Raw genomic sequence first — 27379 nt, 5'->3', positions numbered from 1 at the left:
GAAAATTAAATGGTGTTAATAAACTAAGGTTAAATATTAATAAAAGAATGTCTTTTTTCAAATCAGCATCAAAATTCCTGTCACTAATGGGTAGCAATACAATGAGACATTAAAATCATTTAATAAAGGGTTTCAGGGCACTGCATGGTTTCCTCCCTGAAAGACATTATGTACAACAGGGAAAAGGCACAGAGAAGCTGCCATTCATACCAGCAGAGGGAGTGTATTCATGCCAATGAGATCACAGTCCTATTATAGTATATATGGTCATGTGCAATTTGTGTGAATTTTCCCTTGGCCTGTCCCTCACTCTCACTATATATTAACTATTATAAAGCTTGACCTTCATCTTCCTGTGTAAAATCAAGGCTTTAATGTTTTTTTTTCAAGATAAAATTTCTGACAAAAACTGTCACTTTAATTTTACTTTCTTTTCAGATATAAACGTCCTAGAAGAGTAGTAATGTTTATCTTGAGCTAACAATGTAGCAGGGAAAAGGTCACATACCTGGTCTACTAATGCTGTACAGTGCTCTGGGTGCTGCAGAATACAGCCTTTTTTTCTCCAGTCCATGACCATCCCATTTTGTTCAGAGTGTTGTAGGGTGAGACCATCCAAGGAAGAACAACTTGTACCAACAGTGCTGTTACAGGAAGAGAGCAGTGGCCATTTTTAAAGTTCTTAACATCTGTCTGTTAAATATTTTTCATGAAATGAAGAAACTATATAATCCTTTTCTGGAAAGAATTTCCATCTCTCTCCTTTTTTTTTTTTTAAGCAAAAATTACTTGAGACCCTAAAAATTCCAACATACAAAAAGAACACTCGAACAAAATAGGAAATGTGCAATTATTTATTAAAGTCACAATATTTTCAAACCCAAACTAAATGCAAAAAAGACTCCTAAGATCTTAACAATTTGTATTTTATCATAATGCTTACTCCACAATGAAATATATCTTAAGTTCATTCATTCACTAAAGATCCTCCAAAAATTAACTGTAACTCTAAAAGTTGCAGAAATGTCTGGAATGCACATATCTGTAACAATAAAACTTTTTTTAGTTCCTTGGTTTTTTTGGGGGGGGAGGAGAGGAAAGGCTAGTTGACCCAGATCTGTGATTTGATTAGTATGACAGTATCAGTATATTCTAAAAGTCTATCAGAAAGTCTGTAAAAGCAACTTTAGTCCTAAGAGAACTGCTGAGGTGCAGTGAGAAGTTAAGAGAACTATATGTAGCCTCACAGCAGACTTGAATCTTACCTTCTACTATGCCATGTTGCCTTCTCATTAGATACTTACATTTCTCATATATCAAAGATGTAGGAATAATATTCAATTGATATTTTGAGAGAGGCAGCAAAGCATATTGGATAGAGTTAGCTTCAAATCCAGAAAGATTGTGTTAGAAGTACTACTTTCAGACATATATACATAGATATGCACACAACATATATACATACACAATGTACACCTATGTATATGCACACACATATCTATGTCCATATATATGTACACATATGTATATATGTTAAAAAACAACTTATATAGTCCTTTAAAGTTTCATAGGAAATTAGTCCATTATACATTTATTTTCTTAAGTCCAACGTTCATTCTAAGTACTCTTCCAAAGTTTTAGGATGAATAGAGGTTATATCTACACATCCTTTTGAAAGAGGTTCCTAAAAGTGTCAATGGGGCTCCCAGTTTTGTTTAATTTGTCAAACACAGATATCCAAAGGAAAGAGGAATAAAATGTTTTCCTTCATAAAATAAGACATTTATTGAATTAAAGTTCTGTAAATAACTTTAAGTGTGTAAAAATGAATTTTTAAAAAGTGTGTATACATAGATACTCTATTACTCTAGCCTTTTGGTATAAGCATGTTCATCATTTCCTAAATTTAATCATAAAAAAAGGAAGGCATTTTCTAGACTTTAATCCATCACTACCTTTGAAAAAGACAGTAAGTAGCAGTATTAAGCTTGAATGTCTATATTATGTGAGGTATTTTAGAAAGACAATTTTATCTTGTCAAAATTTAAATGTTTTAGGGTTTGCTGTTGTTCAGGTGTTTCAGTTGTGTTGTGTCTGATTCTTGGTGACTCCAATCAGGGTTTTATTGGCAAAGATGGTGGAGGGGTTTGTCATTTCCTTTTCCACATGGAAACTAAGGCAAACAAGGTTAAGTGATTTGCCAGTGTCAGAAAGCTAGTAAGCATCTGAGGCTAGATTTGAACTCAAATCTCCTGACTCCAGACCCAGTACTTTATCCACTGCACCACCTAGGTGCCCCTGTTTTAGGATATAAAGATGCAAAAAAATAGGCTTTTTTTCCATATGCTCTACTGGAGGAAGAGATGAGCTTGTGATTGGCTGGTGTAGGGGAAATATAATGGGGGTAATCAGTGTGGAAATCAGGCTGGTGAGGCTTTTCAGAGGGGAGTCTTGAGACTATATTCTATCTTAGAGGTAACAGGGAGCCACTGGAGTTTTTTTGTGGGGAAGTTGGTGGTTGTATGACATGATCAGACCTGAGCTCTGGGAAGATCAATTTGATGGTTGAGTGGAGGATGGAATGGAGTGAGGAAGAGACCTGAGGCAGAGACCAATGGGAATAGTATAATTCAAGTGTGAGGCACTAGGGTAGTAATGGTCAAAAGAGAAGGGGATATATACTAGATATGTTATGAAGATAGAATCAATAGTATTTGGTGAGAGACTAGATATGGGGGGAAGCAAGGAGTGTAGGATGTCACTTTTGCAAGCCTAGGCAAAAACTGGAAGGATGATGGTACTCTCAATGGTAATAAGAAGAGGCTAGTGTCCTGGGGGAAGATAAGGAATTTAGCTTTGGACATGTTGAGTTTAAGTGTCTACAAGGATATCCAAAAGGCAGTTGGAGATGTGAGATTGGAGGTCAGGAGAGAAATCAGGTTTGGACAAATAGCTCTAAGAATCACATATATAAAGATAATTTAACTCATGGGAACTGATGATATCACTAAGCAAAATATTAATGAAATAGGGAGAAGAGGTTTCAGCTAAAGCCTTGATTAGTGAGTGTGGTTTGAATGAAGATGCAACAAAGGATACTGAGAAATCATGGTCAAACAGGTAGAGGGAGAACTGGGAGAAAGCAGTGCCATGAAAACCTAGAAAGAAGAAAGTATTAAGGAGAAGGTGACAAAGAGTGTCAAAAGCTTTCAAAGTTAAAAAAAAGAAAAAAGGCCACAGATCACTGTTAACTAGGAGAGAGCAGTTTCAGTAGAAACTGGGGGTTCAGAATCCCTGGCATGGGAAGAATATAAAGGGGTGTTAATCACTAAGGAATGAGTTAAGTTAGGTTATCATCTTCTCTAGAGATCGGGTCTTAGAGTGGAGTCATCCAAGGACCACGAAATTACTGGACCAAGGAGGCTAAAAGGTCCTCTCCTCCATGCTTTTTTTTACTGGTTGTCACAAATGTATGGAATGCTTTTCCTGCCTTTCCTCTATGTCTTTGTTTCCCTGGCCTCCTTCAAGACTTGGCTCAAATCTCATTTTCTGAATATGGCATTTCTGCATATGGTCCTTCTAAGCTGCTATTACCTTTTTTCTGAGATTTACCTTTCATCTACTCTGTACATATCATGTACCTCGTTATTAGAAATGATATCTTTCGTTAAAATGTGAAGATGTTGTGAGGGTAGAGACTCATTTGCCTTTCTTCATAATAAATTCTCTTGTTGACTGATGTTGATTGGGTACTTAGAAGGAAAAAAATGTTATCCTTAAGAACTTTTTTAAGTTTGGGATTTTACTGCTATGGGATTCACACAGAGTAACAACATCTTCCAACAAAAGTAAATTGGCCACTTACTCTTAAATGCTATCTGGGATACTGACAAGGAGATTAAGTGATGTGCCTGTGTTCTCACAACTATAATAAGTCAGCAAGCAGACATGAACATGAGCTTTCTGACTCCAAGGTTGGCTCTCTAATCAATGTCTTACTTTTGAGTTTCCTTAAAATTATGAATTATAGAATCAGATTTTTAGAACTGCAATAACCTTAGGAACGATCTATTCCCATACTCAACAACAGCATGCTCGTATTCTAATTTTAACAATCAGGAAATTGAGACCAAAGTAAAGTTGAATAAATTATCCAAGATGACTCAGATAACCAGTGGTAAAAGCAGGAAGTAGGGCAGCCTCAGATTCTAGACCAATGTTCTTTCTTTCTGATGCAGCAAAGTTGTCTCAACTTTAGTGTCATAGACACCTGATGCCTATTGCCTTCATCATGTATTTGTGGAGTCTAAACATACCAATGCAAGCACCAAAAAATCCAAGTATGAGTTCAGTTCTTCACTGGAGCCATTTTACTCATGTAGAAAATGTTTTTATTTCACTATTTCTTTATTATTTCATTCTTTACATTAGCTTCTTCTGTTCCCTTTTTTTCTCCCCACAGGGGAAAAAAAATGTAAGGGCTTCATAAAGGGCTGTACGAGGTACTATTGAGATCCCTTCCATTCCTTAATTCCTTGATTCTATGTTTAAAATGTTAAAATTCTATGTTTAAAAGCAAAGGTGACTCAAGAACTATAATTTTCGGTATTATATTAAGAAAATCTTTCCTGGGTGAAGGAACAAACACAATTTTGATATGAATCACTCTTCAGATAATTGCATGGTCTAAAAAGAAAAATATATTGAATCATTTAAATAATTTCAATTTGGAATTCTGGAGGTACAAAGTTGCTGCATTACTCTAGCTAGCACTTTAACAAAAATTGAAAAGAATAGAAGCCAGGCTCTTATTTTCCCCAGGTTTACTAACTCAAACAAACTCAGACAATATATGCTACTGACACAAGAGGATAACTGAAGGGATAATTTATCCATCCTTCAAGAAATCTTTTGTTTCTTTCACGATATTTTCTTTGCCTATGTAATTCATTTGTTAACGATGATCAACATCTATTTACTCCTATATCCTGTAGATCAGCAGAAAGTGGAAGGGAAGGTTTGATAGTTTTTCCCCCCTGTTCTTTTTAAAAATAAGTTTCATTAATATTTGGTTTTTTTACACCACAAGTACCTCCCCCACTATCTATGACCCCATAGAATGTCCTCCTGTCACTAAAGTTAAGCCAGCCAACAACCAATACAGCAACATATAACAGCACATACAACAAATGGTTGCACATTCTCTCTAATTTTTGTCTCTAGTTCTTGGACATTCTGAAGAGGAAAGTTTACTTATTTCATAATCTGTCCTTTGAAATCAATCTGGCACATGAGTTCAGCTGCCTTTTATTTGCCTATGTTTTATTTTAGTGACTATAGTTTTCTCTTGGTTCTGCTCTGTTTATTTTTCATCAGTTCATACAAGACTTCCTATATTTCTCTGAAGTCCTCATATTTCTGATATACAATGATAATGTCCATTGAGCACTTTAAACTGGATGTCCCATAGGCATGTCAAACTCAGCATGTCCAAAATGAAACTTTTAATTATCTTTCTCTGAAAACCCATCCTGGTTCTGAATTTCCCTATTCCATCCAGGTTCACAGACTTGATGTCACCCTTGACTAATTTTTGTTGGTCTCACATACCCAATCAGTTATCAAAATCTTGTGATTTCTTTTTCTACAACATCTCTTACATTTTAGCCCCACCACCTTCCCCTTCCACTCACAAAACTGCCACTATAGATCAGGCCCTCATCATCTCTCAATGGGACTCCAAGAATAACCTCCTAATTACTCTCTACCTCAAAAGTCTCTCTCCACTTCAATCCATCCTCCACACTTTGCCAAAGTGATTTCCCTAAACTGCTTATCTTACTATGTCACCCCCTCTTCAATAAGCTCCAATGATTTCCTATTCCCTTGAAGGGTAAACATAAGAACTTCTCTGCTTGGCTTCTAAAGCTCCTCACAATGTGGCCCCTTCTAATCTTTCCCATCTTTTAATACATTTCTCCATGCAATTTACAATCTAAATCTACTTGTTCTTCACACGCATCTCCTGTCTCCATGTCTTGGAACTGCCTACCCACCATGCCTGTAACACTCTGCCCTCCTCACCTCTAACTCTTAGAAGTCCTGGTTTTAACACCAAATTAAAATTACTTCTACGGTAGGAAGTCCTTTCTACTCCACTCAGCTACCAATGCATTCCCTTCTAAAGCTATATCCCATTTACTTTATATTGATTCTCTATGTATTAATTTACATATGTGGTTTTCTCTCATTAGAATGTAAGCTATTAAAGAAATAATCTGAGTATTATGGAAATACAATGAGGATAACACAGGATCTGGTAGCTTCTACATTAAGGGATCGAAGGGCTTGGAATAGGATATTCCAGAAGGCAAAGGAACTAGGACTAAAACCAAGAATCACCTACACAGCAAAACTGAGTATAATACTTCAGGGGAAAATTTGGTCATTCAATGAACTAGGGGACTTTCAAGAATTCTTGATGAAAAGACCAGAAATGAATAGAAAATCTGACTTTCAAACACAAGAATCAAGAGAAGCATGAAAATGTAAACAGGAAAAAGAAATCATAAGGGACTTACTAAAGTTGAACTGTTTACATTCCTACATGGAAAGATAATATTTGATACTCTTGAAACTTTTCTCAGTATTTGGTTAGTTGGAGAGACTACATACATATATATATAGACAGAGGGCACAGAGTGAGTTGAATAGGAAGGGATGATATCTAAAAAATAAAATTAAGGGGTGAGAGAGGAATATATTGGGAGGAGAAAGGGAGAAATGGAATGGGGCAAATTATCTCTCATAAAAGAAGCAAGAAAAAGCTTTTTCAATGGAGGGGGAAAAAGGGAGAGGTGAGAGGGAAAAAGTGAAGCTTACTCTCATCACATCTAGCTTAATGAGGGAGCAACAGCACACACAATTTGGTATGAAAATCTATCTTACACTACAGGAAAGTACGGGAGAAGGGGATAAGTGGGATGTGGGGAGGATGATAGAAGGGAGGGCAAATGGGAGGAAGGAGAATCAGAAGTAAACACTTTGGGGAAGGGACAAGGTCAAAAGAGAGATTAGAATAAATGGAGGACAGGATAGGATGGAGGGAAATACAGTCTTTCACAGCATGACTATTATGGAAGTCTTTTGCATAACTACACACGTACAGACTGTATTGAATTGCTTGCTCAGTGGGGATGGGTGGGGAGGAAGGAAGGGAGAGAAGTTGGAATTCAAAGTATTAGAAACAAATGTTGAGAATTGTTATTGCATGTAACTGGGAAATAAGAAATACAGGTACTGGGGCATAGAAATTTGTCTTGCCCTACAAGAAAAGAGAGAAGATGGGGATAAGAGAAAGGTGGGGTGTGATAGAAGGGAGGGCACATTGAGGGAAGGGGTAATCAGAAAGCAAGGTGTTATGGGGTGGAGGGAGGGGAGAGATGGGGAGAAAAATTGGAACTCAAAATTTTGTGGAAATGTCAAAACCTAAAAATAAATAAATAAATAAAACTATAAAAAAAGAAAAGAAAAATGTGACAACAGCAAAAGATTTCTGAACATGTAATGACCAAAAATTAATTAAAAATCAAATGTGTAGCAAAAAGAAAAAGAAAAAAAAGAATGTAAGTTACTGAAAATAGGGATGGGTTTTGCTTTTTTTATTGCATTCTCAGAGCTTAGCATAATGCCTGGTATATAGATATAGGGCTTAATAAATGCTTGATGATTTAATAATTATATAATAACATTCCATTCCATTCACACACTATAATTTTTCAGCCATTCCTTAATCAATGGACAATACTTTTTACTGCTATAAAAAGTATTACTCTAAATATCTGGTATGTAAGGAATCTGTTTGTCTTTGACCTCCTTGAGGTATATATTCCATAATATGGGTGGATCCAAGGATGAAAATAATTTAAGTAATTTTTCTTGCATAATTTAATGTTTTTCTGGAGTTTTCTTTTGTAGTACCCAAATATTTAATTGCCTCTCAACCCTTAAAAATCTAAAGTATCCATCAAGCATTTAGCATTTATTACACATTTACCATTGTGCTCTGCTGTATGTGAAAAAAGCTGTACAGCAGCAAGTAAACAGAGTGAAAAATACAGAGTTGCTTATAAATAATCCTTTACTTTTATCTGAGATGTCCTTGGCCATCCTAGGAAGAGAAAAGGGACAGAATAAATAAGCACGCTAGAATGGATTAGGAAGTCAGACCATGTGCTAGGTCCTTCCAATTTCTCTAAGTCATCAAAGGAATGGCTAATGATACTTCAGAATGTCAAATGGCAATCACTGTGAACCAGAATGGGTTCACTAAGAATAAATCATGCCAAACTAACCTTATTTCCTTTTTTATAGGGTTACTAGACTGGTAGACCAGAAGAATACTGCAGACGCAGCAAATCTGGATTTTAGCAAGGCCCTCGGCAAATTCTCTCATTATATCCTTGTAAAAAAAAAAAAGTGGGGAGATGTTGAATGGATAATATAGTATAGTCAACTAGACTGAGAGCTGGTTTCACAACCAGATCTCAAGATCAGTAGAGCAGTGCTAACCTAAAGAATGCCACATAACCATCTATGGCCTCATCTTATGTTAAAATATCAATCACTTGGATAAAAGCACATTTAGTAAAGCTGTGAATGATACAAAGATAAGAGAGAAAGTTAATGCTTTAAATGACAAAACAAAAATCTAAAAGACAGGTCAAATCTAATAAGAATTTTAGAAGGATAAAGTTTTATTTTTCCCTTTTAAAAATAAACACAGAAGAGGAATTTAGACAATTTGTTAAGAAAAAAGTAAAGATTTTAGTCAGCTGCAAGCTTTATGTCAACTCAGTGACAAAATACTCCTCCAAAAATGAATATAAATATTGAGTGCATTAATAAAAGATCCCTCTCCTGGACCATTGCCATGTCATGGTCAAGGGACTTATGTAGCTCAATGAAACTATGACTTATGATGTACAGGGTTCACCCAAGACAAAAAGGTCATAAAGGAGAGTTCTAACAAAAGGTGATCCACTAGAGAAGAAAATGGCAAATCACTTTAATGTCTTTGCCAAGAAAACCCCACGAACAGTATAAAAATGATAAAAGATATGACACCGGAAGCTGAGTTTCTCATCAGGTCAGAAGGTGTCCAGCACATCTCTAGGGAGGAGCAGAGGACAACTGCAAGTAGCTGCAGAAAGAATGAAGCAGCTGGGCCAGAGTCAAAGGAAGCCAGCAGTGGATGTGTCTGGGGGTGAAAGGAAGGTTCAGTGCTGTAAAGATCAGTATTGCACAGGAAGCTAGAATGTCAAATCTCTGAACAAAGTAAGCTGTAGATGATCAAACAGAAGACAGAAAGATGAAACACTGACATCCTGGGGGTCAGTGAACTTAAATAAAGAGGAATGGGGGAATTTAATTCAGGTGGTTGTTACATATAGCACTGTGGGTAAGAATCCCTTAGAAGAAATGGAGTGGCAGTCACAGTCAATAAAAGGTACAGAAAAACAGTACAAACTCAAAAATGACAGAATTATATCTGTTCAAATCCAAGGAAATCTGTTCAACATCCCAGCGTGGACAGATTTCAGCAGACAGTGGAGGACAGAAGAACCTTGCATGCTGTGGCCCATGGTATCATGAAGGAATATGTGATTTGCCCTGTTATGTTAAAAGTTTTAGCAATAATTTGGATAAAGCCCTGGATGGCAAGCTCATTAACTGTGCAAATGACATGAAGCTGGAAGAAATAGCCAAAATGCAGATATAGTCAAGATCCATAAGGATCTTGATGGGTTAGAGTAGAGGTATTAAACATATGGCCCATGGGGTCACAACACTTCTGAGTACAGCCTGAACTGGATTAAAATATAATTAGGAAATTTTTAATACAATGAAAATACGATAAAACATAGACATTATTACATTTTACAACTCAGTCAAGGATTAAATTAATAAACAACAACAACAAAAAACAACTGGGGTTTCCGGTGGACTGCAAGGTAAATCAATCTGCCTTGTGAGGTAAAGCCAAAAAGCTAATGTGATCTTGGGAAAAAGCTAATGTGATCTTGGGATGTATGAAGTGAGGAAGATTCTAGGAAGAGGGAGGTGACAATTACATTGTACTCAGCTCTTATCAAGCCCAACCTGAAGGTCTGTGTTCAGTTCTGGATACCACAATTCACAAAGGATACTGGTAAGCTAAAGAGCATCCAGGAGGGCAACCAGGACAATGAAGAACTTTGAGTCTATGTCAAAGGATGATCAGTCGAAGGAACTGAGATTGCTTAGCATGGGGACCATTACAGCAACCTTCAATTACCTGTAGGCTGCTGTCATGTGGAAGAGGTATTAAACTATGTTTGGTCCCAGAAGGCAGAAACAAGAACAATGGGCTAGAAGTGCCAAGGGGCCAAGTTATGTTTGGTGTCAAGGAGGAAAAAACAACTTTGTGACAACTAAAGCTTCCACAAGTGAACTGGCCTAAATGAGAGAATGTGGCTGGTTTCCTTCCCCTAGGTTTTCAGTCAAGGCTATATGACCATTTACCTGAAAAGTTTCAATGGTGAGTCCTTTGAAAAGTCAGAACTAGACAGAGTGCCACTGAGGTCGTTCCCTTCCAAATCTCAAATTCTGAGATTTTTTTCTTTTACATGGGATGGCTTACTGGGGAATGGTGGGGGCAAAGAGATATTCAGAAATGAATGTGATTTAAAAAAAAAAAAGGCACCAGAAAGTACCTTAAAATTTTTAAAAATAAGAATTTTGTTCAGAATAAGAGCAGCCTCTTATTCTGCAGCTGTATTTAGAATTTCTCCTAAATGTTTGTTCAGTTCGAGGCAGCACATTTTTGGAAACACAAAGAAAAACTACTAGAATGCTCCTAGAAGGCAGCCTGGAGAGTGAGGAGCCTGAAAAACCATTGCATGAGAATCAGTTACAACATTTTAAACCTGGAATGAACAAACAACAGGGACAGAATAGTTGACTTGAATTACTCTTAGGAATAGCATATGAAAGCGAATACTGATTTTGCTTCATTCCAAAGGACAGAACTAGGAATAGTGGGTTAGACTCTTGCTTGATAAGGAAAAAATTCTTGACAATTCCAGCTATTATGAGGTGGTTTGCCTCTGGAGATGAGGCTGAACTTCTTAGAGGCACTGTAGGAATGACAGGCTCAGTTAAGAGTTGGATGAGATGACTTCTGGGGTATCTTTAAACTGTCCATTATGTGATATGATTTGTAAGTCTTTGGTTAAAATAAAAGTGTTAAGTAAAAAACAATTAACAAAAACAAGACAAAGGAACATCTTTATTTTTTGTTTCAGTTTATCTGAACCATCATCCTCCTTCATCAGTATACAAAAATCAGTGGAAGTTTGCAATTATTTTAAAAAGCTTGTCTATTCTACCTTAATAGGTACAAAGGTCAAAGTAAGATCAGCTTTTTCAGGATTTCACTAACATGTCACTTACATAGTATTCATGCCTGAATAGTGTAGAGAAGCATGTAAGGCATTTTAGAAAAACCTTTATCAAAAATGATTGATCAAATAAAGTTAAAGAGTGGGGGGGCAGAGCCAAGATGGCGGACTAGAAAGACACACTTACGTAGGGTCTCCCCTCACAGCCCACAAAATACCTGTAGAGAGGAACTCTCAACAAATTCTGGAGCAGCAGAAGTGGACAACAACAGAGTGGAGGAGATTTCCAGCCCAGGGTGACCTGAAAGGCCCATGGAAACATTGGTTGCGCCAGATGCTGAGCAGAGCCCAGTCCAGACTTAACCAGGCAGCAAGGCACCACGAGACTCTGGGAGGAGGACACCTTGGGGGCAGAATCTCCAGTCACAGCAGCAGGTCCTCAGATCCCTCAACCCACAGACACCAAAGGTCAGTGACAGGGTTTTATCAGCTGGCCAAGAAGAGAGAAGGGTCTTCCCATAGCTCCAGCAGCAGGCAGCAGCCACAGAGGGTGCACAGCAGCGCTTACAAACCACTTGTTGTTGGAGCGTAAAACACCCTGGGAGCACTGAAGAGCTGAGATTTACCTCACCCTGGGTGGAGGACCTGGCAGAAATGGTCTTTGTCTCACACTGAATGGCAGCCCTGCCCAACCAGCTTATCTGAAAATCAGCCCCTAGTGCTGACTTGGAGGAACTGGAGGCTAGGTGACTGTGGAGAGGTAATTGCTAAGATTCTGGACATAGGGGTGGAGCCAAGATGGCGGAGTAGAAAGACACACATATGCTAGCTCCGAACCCACAGCCCATAAAATATCTGTAAAAAAGAACTCCCAACAAATTCTGGAGCAGCAGAAGCCACAGAACAACAGAACAGACGAGATTTCTGTTCCAGAGAGCCGAGAAAACCTCTCTCAAAAGGTCCTTCGCGCTGTGGACCCAGGAGCGAGCCCAGCCCTGCCTTGGCCGCGTGGCGCTGAGAGGAGCAGATCTGAGCAGGCTTCAGGGACAGAATCTCCAGCAGCAGCGCAGGTCCCTCACCCACAGGTGACAAGGGTCAGTGAGAGGGTCTCTTTGGCGGGTTCAGAAGGGAGTGGGGTGCCCCCATAACTCAGGCCCCCTCGGGAGGCAGCAGAGGAGGTGGGAGCAGACCCAGGCTCCCCAAGCAGGCAGGAGCCCGGATCCATTGTTGAAGGTCTCTGCATAAACCCCCTGAGGGAACTGAGCCCTGTGAGTTGGCCCTGCCCTGACCTGAGCAGCTGAACCTAATCTCACACTGAATAGCAGCCCTGCCCCCGCCCAAAGCCCTGAGGCTGGGAAGCAGCATTGGAATCTCAGACCCCAAGCACTGGCTGGGAGGATCTGGAGGCCAAGTGGGTGTGAAGAGAATATTCAGAAGTCAAGTCACTGGCTGGGAAAATGCCCAGAAAAGGGAAAAAAAAAATAAGACTATAGAAGGTTACTTTCTTGGTGAACAGGTATTTCCTCCCTTCCTTTCTGATGAGGAAGAACAATGCTTACCATCAGGGAAAGACACAGAAGTCAAGGCTTCTGTATCCCAGCCCACTCAATGGGCTCAGACCATGGAAGAGCTCAAAAAGGATTTTGAAAATCGAGTTAAGAGAGGTGGAGGAAAAACTGGGAAGAGAAATGAGAGACATGCAAGCAAAGCATGAAAAACAAGTAAACACCCTGCTAAAGGAGACCCAGAAAAAATGCTGAAGAAAATAACACCTTGAAAAATAGGCTAACTCAATTGGCAAAAGAGGTTCAAAAAGCCAATGAGGAGAAGAATGCTTTCAAAAGCAGAATTAGCCAAATGGAAAAGGAGGTTCAAAAGCTCACTGAAGAAAATAGTTCTTTCAAAATTAGAATGGAACAGATCGAGGCTAATGACTTTATGAGAAACCAAGAAATCACAAAACAAAACCAAAAGAATGAAAAAATGGAAGATAATGTGAAATATCTCATTGGAAAAACAACTGACCTGGAAAATAGATCCAGAAGAGACAATTTAAAAATTATGGGACTACCTGAAAGCCAGGATCAAAAAAAGAGCCTAGACATCATCTTTCATAAAATTATCAAGGAAAACTGCCCTGAGATCCTAGAACCAGAGGGCAAAATAAGTATTCAAGGAATCCACAGATCACCGCCTGAAAGAGACCCAAAAAGAGAAACTCCTAGGAACACTGTGGCCAAATTCCAGAGTTACCTGGTCAAGGAGAAAATATTGCAAGCAGCTAGAAAGAAACAATTCAAGTTTTGTGGAAATACAATCAGGATAACACAAGATCTAGCAGCTTCTACATTAAGGGATCGAAGGGCATGGAACAGGATATTCCAGAAGTCAAAGGAACTAGGACTAAAACCAAGAATCACCTACCCAGTAAAACTGAGTACAATACTTCAGGGGAAAAAATGGTCTTTCAAGGAAATACAGGATTTTCAAGCATTCTTGATGAAAAAGACCAGAGCTGAAAAGAAAATCTGACTTTCAAACACAAGAATGAAGAGAAACATGGAAAGGTAAACAGCAAAGAGAAGTCATAAGGGACTTACTAAAGTTGAACTGTTTACATTCTTACATGGAAAGACAATATTTGTAACTCTTGAAACTTTTCAGTATTTGGGTAGTTGGTAGGATTACACACACACACACACACACACAGAGCACAGAGTGAATTGAATAGGATGGGATCATATCTTAAAAAAATGAAATTAAGTGGTGAGAGAAATATGTTGGGAGGAGAAAGGGAGAAATGGAATGGGGCAAATCATCTCTCATAAAAGAGGCAAGCAAAAGACTTTTCAGTGGAGGGAAAAAGAGGGGAGGAGAGAGAAAAACATGAAGCTTACTCTCATCACATTCAACTAAAGGAAGGAATAAACTGCACACTCATTTTGGTATGAAAACCTATCTTATAATAAAGGAAAGTGGGGGAGAAGGGGATAAGCAGGGTGAGGGGGATGATGGAAGGGAGGGCAATGGGAGGAGGGAGCAATTAGAAGTCAACACTCTTGGGGAGGGACAGGATCAAAAGAGAGAACAGAAGCAATGAGGGGCAGGATAGGATGGAGGGAAATATAGTTAGTCTTTTACAACACGATTATTATCGAAGTCATTTGCAAAACTACACAGATAGGGCCTATATTGAATTGCTTGCCTTCCCAAAGGGAATGAGTGGGGAGGGAGGGATGAAGAGAAGTTGGAAGTCAAAGTTTTAGGAACAATTGTCAAGTTTTGTTCTTGCTACTAGGAAGTAAGAAATACAGGTAATGGGGTACAGAAAGTTATCTGGCCCTACAGGACAAAAGAGAAGATGGGGACAAGGGAAGGGAGGGATGTTAGAAGAGAGGGCAGATTGGTGATAAGGGCAATTAGAATGCTCAGCGTTTTTGGGTGGGGGAGGGGAGAAATGGGGAGAAAATTTGGAACCCAAAATTTTGTGAAAATGAATGTTAAAAGTTAAATTAAAAAAAAATCAAATGGCAAAGTTTGTATTTATCCTAGAGGCAGAAGGAGTCACTGGAGTTGATTGAGCAAGGCAGTGACATAGTCACACCTTAGGAATATCACATTGTCATCTGTTATTGACTAATCTTGGAAATATACATATACATGCATATATATATACACACATACATATAATATATGCACCTTGGAAATCTACATATATATCTACTGTATATAACTGATCTTTGTAAAAATTTCATATTATTAAAATTAAAAAAATCAAAAAATAACATACCTTAAAACATTAAAAAAAAAGTTAAAGAGTAATCTTCATTCACATGGAAAGTTAATTTTCTAAGAAAATTAGATAAATAAGTCATTACTGTACTTGCTTTTCATAAACTACAATTGCTTGAGGAGAAAATGAATATTTTAAAGGTTTCTTTTAATGGAAATTATGCTTAAATTGTCACATAAAGTTTTTCTTTTTATATACATGAAAAAAAGTAGAAGTTTGGGCAAGTGTGAAGGAGATATTGAGTATCTTCTATTATCATCTGTCTCCAAAAAGAAGTATGGGCTGAAAAAGGGGAGTAAGGAAGAGATAAAGTAGGGTCATGAAGTTAATTACTGGTTATTCATGAATGGACATGTATTATATTCCCTCTCTCCCAAACAAGCTTAGTTCTATAAAAACTTCTGTTGCAAAAGCCAAGACCAACACTTATGATAATACATCTAAGTACTGAAATGAGGGAGGGAGGGCAAGAGGGATGGAAAGGGAAGAAAAATAAGAGATATAAGGATAGTAAAGACTTTTCCCATGACTAGCAAGGAGAAATCAACAGATTTCACTTATTCTCCTCACTTTGATATATCTGAAGAACAGAAGGTAAAAAGCGAATTCAATGAAATTACTCCCATTTGATAACTTACACTTCTCTGAACATCTTCCCCTTTCAAAGTATACCTGGGATAAAGTAATCTAAAGGACTACATTAATGAACAAATGCTGAGTTTTTCAGAATATCCAATTGTAAAGTTCTGTTGATCAGGACCAACAACTTCATTGGGAGCACACTCTAAATAAGCTCCTTGACACTCCTGCATATCTGCAATTCTTCTGCAACTTCATGTCTTGTCAAGTTAACTGGAACTTGAAGAGTTTATGTAACTTCTTTAGCCACTGTCTGCAAGAAGTATGAGTCAAACCCAGGCCTCCTGAATCTAGAGCTAGCTATTAATCTACTACAGTTTTTCATCATTCTTATCTACAGATAAAGCTGCTTTATTTAAATTTTCTCTACATCCAAAGCATGTTTGCCAAACCCCTTCCTAGTTCTTAGACTCTGAGACTGTCAGCGGTGTCATGTTAATAAAATTCAAAGCAAACATTAGAAAATTTGGCAACTGAAAATTTTAAAAACATAGACTCCTAGAGAAAACAAACTGCCCAATCTATGGCTGGATTTGAATATCATAACCAGTTCTTAATGAACAGAATACTGAACTCAGAGCCAGAAGACCCATAAGATCTTTGGACACTAAGTAGCTGTATTATCTTAGATCAGGGATTTGAGGCCTCATGTGGCCCTCTATGCCCTCAAGTGCAGCCCTTTGACTGAATCCAAATTTCATAGAACAAATTCCCTTAATAAAAGAATTTTTTTCTGTAAAACTTTGACTCAGTCGAAAGGTCATATCCAAGGATCTAGAAGGCCACACATGGCTTTGAGGCTACAGGTTCCCCACCCTTGTCTTAGTCTACTTGCTACGATTGTTTCTTCATTTGAAAAAGTGTTTTGGATCTTAGCCAGCTCTAAAGATTAAATAATTCAATATAAATAACTGCCTGATCTTCAGACTTCTGAATCATCAAATAAGGTTAGAAAATAACTGAAAACCCTGTTTCTCAATCACCACAACATTAAGAAAATGACTATGAAGTGGAGGAATGTATTTAAATTTAGAAGTCATTTTGTCCCAAGTTTAACTACTAAGGAAAAAAAATTAAGGCATCATGTTTTCATTATTCAGAAAATGAGATGGAAACAGTGTCACAGTCCTAGGAAAGAAGTATATACCTAAATTATGCTTTTGAAATTCTGAAAACATCATTTATTAATGGAACAGAAATTTTTTTTGCTCCAAATAAAATACTATCATTAATAATGAATAAACAGAACATATTTAGAATCACTGGAATATTGATCAAAAGTACATCGAAAAACCATATTTAAAAAAATTTAAGTACTTACTTCATTACAGGACCCTTTCCAGTATGTTTCTTGTGGACTGTTGTGTGTTGTAAAACATCTAATGAAAAAATAAACCAAAAAGCTCATCAGTAACGTAGTTCACTAAATGCTCTTAGGAAAAAGAGACAAAGGTTATATCAGTAACATGGTTGAGAGAACGGGGGCCACTCCATTTTCTAAGTATAATGTTCTATTATATTCAATAACCTAAACACTGGACATTTCTTAGTGTAAAATCTCTGGGAAAAGCTGTCATTTATATATTCTGAACCTAACTACAGAGCAGCAAAAGGAAGTTATGTCATGAGAAGGTCAATGAAGATTTCTAAGTGGAAAAAGGGCTGATCAGAAAAAGACCTGTGTTTGAATCTTGCCTTTGACACTCACACAGGCGACAGCTGACAAATCACAATCTCTGCCTGTTTCTTCCTACGTTAAAAAAGGATATCACCGCACATAGAGCCTAACTATGGTCGTTTTAAGGCTCAAATAAGAGAGCATGAAAAGCACACTGCAAACTCGAAAGCCCTGTATGAATGTTAGATATCAAAGGTTTTTTCTGCTTTTCTTCCTAGCCTCCTCTGCTCACCTAAATTCAATGCTCAAACTAATTTCCTTTATAAGCTGTCAAATTTTCAACAATTTGCAATCAATCTTTTGAACCAGAGGCATTAAATTTATGTTAGTTGCTTCAAAAAAGTTATGATTTGTGGCCCAGACTCAATTTCTTTTTCTTTACCCACCTTCCTCCTGACTTGAAGCTTCAGAACTATCTTCCTTTAAGTGTTCTGGTATTTTAGATGCCTTTAAAGAAGGCTGCAAATTACCTGCAGGAAATAACCAATTCCATGAAATGTTTTAAGAAAATTAGAAATTTTAGAAAAGAACTAAGTTTCTATAGACATAGAAAACTAGAAACTATTCATGAGGGACAGATACATAGAAGTAGAAATTAAGAAGAAGACAAAATAAATTTCTACTGGCAAAAACAATCACTTGAAAATGGACTATGTTATCTCAGGAGCTTAATATTGTATACATAGCTGGTTTAAGCAGCTTCTCTGCCCCAGGTAAAACAAAACATAATAATTTCAGAAGCAAAATTTATTTGACTACAATTTAAGGAGTAGGGCATGATAGTTAAAGTTCTGGACATGGAGTCAGGAGATGGGTCTAAACTCTGCCTGACACACTCACTGTGCAAGCATCTGTAACAAGTCACTTGAGCTCTCTTCACCTCAGTGTCTACATACACTCTGTCAATTAGTGATACTACTAGGAGTGAGTGGAAAAAAAAAAGATCAAAGACAGAGAAAAGACTCATACATACAAAAATATTTAATGCAACACTTTTTGTTTAGCAAATAACCAGAAACAAAATGAATATTCACCAATTGGGGAAGAGCTGGACAAAAGGTAGCAGATGAATGTGGTAGAACATGACTATGCTATAAGAAATAACAAGGAAGTCATGGGGTATGGTGGACAGAGGTCTGGTGCGCACTTCAGGAAGATATGGTCAGGTGTTGACTGACATACACTGGGCACATATCCAAGGGCAAATCACTTAACCTCTCAATACTCTAGGAAAGACTCTAAGTTGCAGAGAAGGGGCTGACTTGCACTGGAAGAGAGAATTTTCATACTAGGGGATTCTTTGTACCAGTGAAATAACTTCCTGTGAAATAATAATATGGATTCAGAGAAATAAGGGAAGATTCAAAGTAACTGATACATAGTGGAAAAAGTAGAACCAGGGAAATAATAAATACAGCAATGGTAGCATGCTTTCTACTTTTTATAGAAAACTGATAGAACTGAAGCACAGAATAAGACCCATTTTCTGAAGGCAATTTTCAGTTACCAATGTGTTGATTTGTTTTGCTATACTATGCAAATATGTTAAGAGAGGATTTTCTGGGGGTGATGGTTAGAAAGTAGTTGCAAAAAAAATAAAGAAAATAGCATCAACAAAACATTATAAAAATACAATAAATACAAAGAAATAAACATACACAGAAGTTCAGAAAGGAATATAAATAGGATAATTTCATTACTACCTTAACAAATTTAATATAGTCTTAAAAAACTCCACGAAACAGTGGAAACAAAATTGTTTTCTCCAATCCTCTTTCTTATGCATTGTATAATGAAATGTTTGTGTTTGTTGATAATTAAGTTCATATAAAAAATAAGGTGACTTAGTATTTACTGCCTTAATATAATTCTTAGATTTAACAATGCACACCAGGGGCTCTGTTTCCTATCTATAGAAATTAAATATGTGAAAAATTGTTTCACCAACTACCTACAACCTACTATCTCCACCAATCTGTTCCAATTTAACTATGCCTTATCTACTAAATCCTAGGAAGTTGTAAGACCAAAAGTTATTCCCCAGTATTTAAGTGGTCAAAAGATAGGAATGGTTTTCAAAAGAACTGCAAAGTATTAACAACCACAGAAAAGAACGCTCCAACTCACTAATAATGAGAAATGAAAATCAAAACAATCTTTTAGTTTTATTTCATACCCTACAAACTGGCAAAGATGACAAAAGATATGAAGAATCAACAAGCACACTGGTGCACTGTTGGTAGAATTATGAATCAGTACAAACATTTTGGAAAGAAATTTGAATATTTGGAATCTGGAAAGCAAATGACTAAAATGTACATATTCCTTATCTCAGACAGTCAATTTCTAGGCTTACACCTCCAAGGAGACCACTAATAAGAAAGCCCTCACATTCATTAAAATATTTTTAGCAGCACTTTTGGGGATAGTAAAAAGTTAAAAACAAAGTACATGCTCATCAGTTGGGGAATGGCTAAATAAATTATGGTACATGAATGTAAAGGAATAAGAAGTGATGAATAAAGAGAAGCATGCAAAGATCTACCTGGACTAATGCAGAAATAAATAGAGCTGAGAAAACAGTGATACACGATGACTATGACAATAAGAATTGTCATACTATTAAGAATCATGCATAGAGGCACCCACACACAATATCAAAAGTGTATGTTGCAAAATTTCAAGGACCAAGCATGCCTGGAAAAAGACATAAGAGAAGACATGTCCAGTCCTTTGCAGAGGTAGGAGGGTCCACAAGTGCTGCACGACACACATATTTCTAGACTTTTTTTTGATGAACTAATCAGTTATACAGATTTCCCCCCTCTTTTTTCTCTTAAACATATCATTTGTTATATGGGATGTTTTTCTGGAAGGAACATGTGAAGGTATACTAGGGAAAACTATGGTGATACACACACACACACACACACACACACACACACACACACATTTTTTCTCTGAAACCAATAAAGGTTGTCAAAATTACTTAGATTTTGACTATCTTACAATGCTACTTCCATTTCCTTTTTTCTGTCATCATACAAGCTGTTCTAGCTCTGCTTATTATTTGTATCTTTGTTATCAGTTCATAGAAACCATTCTCTGACTTCTTCATATTTGTTATTTCTTATTACACAAGAATATTTAATTCTACTCACATATGCTTTTTTTCCAACTCAACTGATGGGCACCCACTTTATTTCTATATTTTTGCCTTTTTTACATTTTACATAAAATGTAGCATCAAGAGAATTTTGGTATGTATTGAATCTTCTGGTTTGTTTGTTTTTTTTCTTGGAGTATACATGCAGTAGGGGAATAATGGATCAAGGAGGGTACGTACGGGAAGGGGGGTGGGAAAGGGAAGGGAATAAGCATTTATATACTATCTACTACAACACTAGACACTGTACTAAGTGCTTTACAAATATTATCTCATTGGATCCTCATGACAACTCTGAGAGGCAGGTGCTGTTATTATCCCCACTTGAAGTTGAGGAAAGGAAAGCAAACAGAGGTTAAACTGACTCAAGGTCACTCATAGGAAGGTAGATACAGGAATGAAGTAAACAAGCATTTATTAAGAACTTACCATGTGCTGGACACATAAATAGTTTAGTCACTTTTCTCATATAATTCTAAATTATTTTCTAGAACTTGTGGATCAGTTTGCAGCTGAACTGATATATGCCTGTCTTCCTACCATCCCTTCAACTTTAACAAAATTTTTATTTTTTTGTCATTTTTGTCAATTTTCTGGGTGTAAAGCATTTTTTAAAAATGTACATTTCTTTCATTATTAGTGATTTCAGGTATTTAGCAAGCATTTATTTAAATGTCTGTGAACCAAGCCAAGGGTTCTGCTAACCATTAGAGGGGGGGAAAAAAACTTAAGCTGCTTTCAAATATTCTTTTTCTGGGAGGGAGATGTGACAAATATCAATAACCATAACAAAATAAATGGTACAAATTTTGTGTGTGTGTGTGTGTGTGTGTGTGTGTGTGTGTGTGTGTGTGTGTGTGAGAAAGAGAAAAAGAGAAAGAGAGGGAGGTTGGCAAGGAGGGACAAAGGGAAAAATGGGGCCAAAATAGAAGTTAGTCAAGCAAGAAGCATTAACTGAGGGCTTAAATAGAGTAAATGGAAAGTAATCTTAGAAGGAAAAGTCTCCTGTACGTTAAATTTAAATTGAATCTTGAAGAAAGCTAGAAAAACTGAGAGGCAGGTAAGGAAGGAGAGCATTCCAGCCATGGGGATGGCCAGTACAAAGGCAGAGTGTTAGGAGATGGAGCATTCTGTGAGGAATAACAAGTAGGCCAGTATGTCTGGATTATACAGTGCGTGGAAAGGAATGTGTGCTGAGTACTGTGAAAAGAAATCTGAAGCAGAAGTAGAACATAGAGAATCTTTTCTAGGAGTTTACCTATGGATATTGATAGCTTCTGCTTGTAAGGAAAGGGTAGGGAGCAGAGAAGAAACCAATTCATAATGAAAAAACAAAAGATAGGGTGAGTATTGGAAAGGGCTAGTCAATGATGAGGACAAGCTCTCCAAAACTGATAAAGAGCACAAGTTGAAGGAATTATCTTGGCCAGAAGGACCCCCATCTTCCTCAGTCTGAAACAAAGGAAGAACTGGAGGATGGTGAATTGTTCTGTGGGGAAGGAGAGGGATCTTACCACAAATGCCCTCAACTAAAGTCAGAGAAAGTGTAGCAGTACGTGACAGGGGCTGGGATTTGAATTCTTCTTTCTTGAATTCAGAGAAAAAGAAGACAAGAGGTGCTGGTGTTAGGGTGGGGGTTCTGGTGTTAGTTGTAGCCTTTACACACTTGGCTGTTATTCAATAAATACAAAGGGCTAAAGCCCTATGATGTCTCCCCAAATAACACTAATGGTCACAAGGCATTAAGCCTTCATTTAATGGATAAGGCTCTGATAACTAGAATTCATTTGGGAAACAATGACATCACGAATTCCATGCTAATGCAGGTAAGGTGTTGATCATTCAAGCTTAACAGAAAGGCTGTGCCACTCATAAAAAACATGGAATTTCTCTACAGACATTTTATTTTCTAATTTCTATTGTAAAATGAAGATGATGCAATTGGACTTGAGCCTCAGCAATGCTCTGAGTCCTTTGTAAACTGAAGTACTATACAAATGCGTACTGTTATTCTTCTACTGAAGTCTTTCTTTGACGCTTCATGATGAGACAGAGATGACTTTGAGTCCTGAAGGTCAGATGAGCATTGTACAAGTTCTAACAGAGGCTACACCAAGCTAGAAAAGCTTCATGGAGCCCAGGGAGGGATTATAAGGGTCTCAAACGGTCTCATTTGAAGACCACCTAAGTTCAGAAAGACTCATCACTAAAGGGATGGCCATCAGCAAATTGTTTTTTCAGTCACAATAAATCACAAAGACTTTTTATTAAAGTAAAAAGAAGATGGAAGTCTACATCAGTAGAGGGAAGAATGGTGGGGTGAAATAACTCATGTAAACATAGCAATGGATGGAGAAGGCAGAGAAGAAGGAACCAGAGACTTTCTGGAGGTAACATTTGAATTGTCTTTTTAAAAAAAGATACAAACTAAACATGTACCTCAAACTGAACAGATCCAAAAGCAAGTTTATATTTTCTCTCAAATATAAGCTTCTTTATGATAATTTATGATCTGTGGCATCAACATCCATCTAGGCTCCCAAATGCAAAAGAGGTTTCTCACCTCTTATCAGATTCTATGGATTCTGTCATTACAATATTTCTTGGCTGGATCTCTCCATTCTAAACGCTACTATACAGTATAGGTCTATTATTAACTAATTTATTAGTTACTTAACTAAATTAACTCCCCTTCTCTCACTGCAATACCCTAATAAGAGGGGTTCTTAACATATTTCAATCAGACTGACTGAATTCAATCAGACTGAATAATCTTTCTTATGCATAGGTATGGCTGTGCCACTCCTTGGCTCCAAACCTTCAGGAGCTCCTGAATGCTTTTGAGTTAAGTTGAAAATGCCCTCTCTAGTATTCTAGGACCCTTATAACTAAGTTCTATAACACCTCGCCTTAGTCAGACTTGACAGTTCTTTGTCCCTTGAACACACACTTCAATCACATGCCATTGTACCCTGGATGGAGTTGTTTCTCAAGCCTGCAATGCCCCTCAGCTCTGGTGCTTTTGCCTTCTGAATCCCTATTTATTTTTTAAAGTCCAAATGTCACCTCCTTTACTGAATACTGTAGGGGGTTGCAGTACTTTTTTGTAGTTTATTTGCTATTGTGCATTATAGTTCTCTAACTGGGTCTCAACTGCCCTTCTCAGACTGTTCCCCTAATACCTAGCAGAAGGTTCTGCAAACAGATGAAGTTTAGTAAATGGCTGCTGTATTATATCAGCTGGAGAGCCGTGGTGGAGGGAATTTCAAGTATAGGGAAACAGGTGGTAAAGTAAGGCAAATGGAGGGAGTCTACAACTTAAAAGCAATATGATACAGAGCAAGTTACTTAACTTCTGGGCCACTATCATGGTCTATAAAATGATAATTAGACTAAAATGCGGAAGTCCCTTTAAGCTCTAAATCCTAAAAATTTAAAGTATGTATATACAAGGCATTATAAGTAGTTCTTAGTTCGAAGTTCAAAGACAGTGTCTTTGCTTACAGCTAGTGGGTATTCAATAAATGTCAATCTAATTAAATGAATAAATCTAATGATGAGTGTAAATATACAAATTGTCTAAAACTAAAGATGTGTTGGGATATTTGGAAAGTTCTTCATTTCAGGCACAGTATCAAGTTCCCAGAAAAAAAAATCATGCAATTTCCAAATTTTAATTTCAGTACCTTAAACTTGATGCCAAATTTTAGGACAATGTGTGTCTTCTTATAATTTCTTGGTGGGAGATTTGGTCAATAAAAGCAAGGACCAAAGGTTGGGTAAGGATATTTAAAGGTGAATGAATATGCTTGTTTAAAGTAATGTGCTTAACCAAGAAATAAAATTTATGCTCCCTTTTACAGCAGCAATGTTTGAAGACAACAGCAATCATCTTGTCCCTAGTTTACTGATAAAATGGTTGCTAAAACTTATCTATTAAAAGAAAGAGTACAGAAAAAGAAGAAAAATTACATCAATAGATGCAGTATCATCAAAGACAACCTAAGTATGAGAAAAGGTCACAAATCAAGTGGAGAACAGCTTTTACTCTTCACTGAAGTCATAAAATTAACCAGTAACGCAACACCATACTCTCTAGTATTAATGTTAACAGAAGAGAAGAAAATTCAGTGGGATAACAGATTTTAACTACTATTATTATGTAAAAGTTTTACTGATGAAAAACATGTACCTCAATTTTTTTAAATGTATTTTTTTCATTGTTAAGTCAGCATTTTAAGAGACAGGGATACATTTGGAAATTTGGGGAATATTTACATTAGGGTTTACATTAGTTGCTAAAGCTTTGTTTCAAAAACTGAATGCTAGTATGAAGTATTAGCACAAAGGGAAACGAAACCTCACTACTAATTATAATTTGTGATAAAAGCACTTCAATATTTTGTAAATGTAACAAAAAGCACATCATTGACACCTGATTACACTTCAAGGTAGTTCTGATGAGAATGCGGATTAAAATAAAATGACAAAATAAAAACTTTAAAAGAAAACATAATAAAAATAAAAATTCTTACTGAGACTGTGCAAAGATTCTGATGATATGCACTGAAAGAAGTTGTGTACTTTTTGACTCTTTAGGAAAGCTTGCGATGAAGCTGAAAATAGCTGCCTGTATATAAAAAGAACAAATGAATTACTTTGTGTACAATAAATTACATTATCATCACTTTAAAGTAAAATCCTATACAAGTTTATTACACAAACACTAAAGCCGACCTAGAACTAGATACTTGTTCTTATTGAGCTCAAGCCCAACAAAGGGAGGAGGTTGGAAGAGTTTCCATGACACTTAAAGGTTTAAAATTTTTTAATAAAATTTGATGACAAATTTTAAAGTTTGATATATTTACAGATCAGAAATGAAGCTGAAGAAGAAAAATGATCCTTCACAACGATAAATGAAAAATATTTTAATGTCATAATGGACCATAAACATAAATTAGCAGTTTGTTTTTACACTGGATTATGTTAACATTTATATAAAGAATATACATTAATTAATAACTTCATCATTGTGTAACCCTCTAATTGCAGCCACTAAAACTAAAGAGACATATGTAATGAGCTAATGAGAGAATAACTGAAAAAATAAGGTCCATGCAGGGAAGAAATGGAAATTCTTTATCTGAGCGGAGCTAAGACAAGTACATTATTTTATGAATTCTGCTCTCTGCCTTTGAAAATTATTTTCCCTGTGCACAGGCCATTACAGGCTTTAAGTTTTCAGAACTTCATGGAATTTGTCTTGTCACAACATGAATACAAAGACATCACAGAAAGTAGAATTTCCTGACCAAAAATATCTATTTTTATAAAGAGTGACACCAAAAATTGTGGAATAAAGGTAAAAAAATTCATAATATCATGAAAACCAACTGAACAAACTAATGATTTAGCATTAATTACAGGAAAATAATACTCCATTTACAAATCTATGTATAAACCTTTTTAAATATGGTAACGTGTACTAAAATTTTACTGTATTCAGTTGTCACAGTCAAGCATCTTAAATACAGAACCTTCCTCTCAGTAAGTATTTCATAGATATGATGACATTAATGATTTTACTAAAACAAAACAAAAAACTACTTTATATATTTTGATCAGTAGCTAGCTCAGAATCAGCAGGTCAAACATAATGAAAAAATAAAAGTTGATTTTTTTCATCTAGAGAGGAATATATCTAAAAAATCCTAAACACAAATAGCCTATTTTAAGGAGCTACACAGAAACAGCCTATTTTAGTAATCAATGCTAGTGTTTATCATGATAATCTTTTACCCCGAGTAACAGTTATGTTAACAAGGCTATTTCAAGCAGTTTATTACCTTAGGATTGGCTCTAGGTCAGGATGTCTCCGTTCTTCTCTCTTCTGAGACCCCTGATTTAGTGCTCGCAAAATTGTCTTGTCAAAAGTTTCTGAAGACAGTTCCTTTGGAAGCTAAAAGAATAAATGATGAATTTATCACATGTAAGAAAAGATGTAAGGCTTTCTGTAATAACACTAAATATCAAGAAAAAACTCTTGCCTATGATTCATCCAAAAGCAATTTCTTCACTAATTATTCATAACTGATATGGTAAACAATAAAGAATCAATGTAGTCAATATTTTTACTACTTTGAAGTGATATATAACCAGGTTTTTGTGTTTTATGGGCATACCTGAAGGTGAAAAGCAGCATAAATTTCAACATTCAGTTGACAATGTATAAAATATAAATATTTCAGGACTCCAAGTACAAGAGTGACTCAGAAGTGCCTTTTTTAAAAAAAAAATTTTTTTAAACATTTTTTTCTTAAATTTTGAGTTCCTAATTCTCTCTCCCTCCTTTCCCCTACCCATTGAGAAAATAAGCAACGTGAGATCAATTATACATGTGAAATCGCGCAAAACACAGTTCTAGAATATTAGCCATGTTAACGACCCCCTAAGGCAAGAAAAATTAAAAAGCGAAAAAAACCGCTTCAATCTGCACTGAGATTTCATCAGTTCTCTCTCTAGAGGTAGATGGTGTTTTTCATCCTAAATCCTTCAGAACTACCTTAATTATTGTACTGATCAGATTAGCTAAGTCTTTCAGTGGTGATTATCACTACACTATTGCTATTATTGTGCATAATGTTCTCCTGGTCCTGCTC

General features: G+C 36.5%; 1 protein-coding gene across 2 annotated transcripts in view; it reads right to left on the bottom strand.

Moving 5' to 3' along the window:
* ZCCHC2 (zinc finger CCHC-type containing 2) overlaps positions 1–27379 on the bottom strand; it is a 91386-nt gene that overhangs the window by 18399 nt on the left and 45608 nt on the right. Inside the window, exons 5-9 of one of the 2 annotated variants that reach the window (XM_072605515.1) lie at positions 26567–26679; positions 25253–25347; positions 17938–18021; positions 17195–17252; positions 509–644 (exon numbers count right to left, since the gene is read on the bottom strand). In XM_072605515.1, coding sequence (XP_072461616.1) covers positions 509–644; positions 17195–17252; positions 17938–18021; positions 25253–25347; positions 26567–26679 — 486 coding nt within the window. The remainder of the gene's footprint in view (positions 1–508; positions 645–17194; positions 17253–17937; positions 18022–25252; positions 25348–26566; positions 26680–27379) is intronic. The other variant, XM_072605516.1, reaches the window with a different exon arrangement.

The sequence above is a fragment of the Notamacropus eugenii genome, chromosome 4, assembly GCF_028372415.1.
Source record: "Notamacropus eugenii isolate mMacEug1 chromosome 4, mMacEug1.pri_v2, whole genome shotgun sequence".
Taxonomy (NCBI): domain Eukaryota; kingdom Metazoa; phylum Chordata; class Mammalia; order Diprotodontia; family Macropodidae; genus Notamacropus; species Notamacropus eugenii.
Note: the sequence above shows the minus strand (reverse complement) of the source record. Positions and strands in the feature narration are given on the sequence as shown.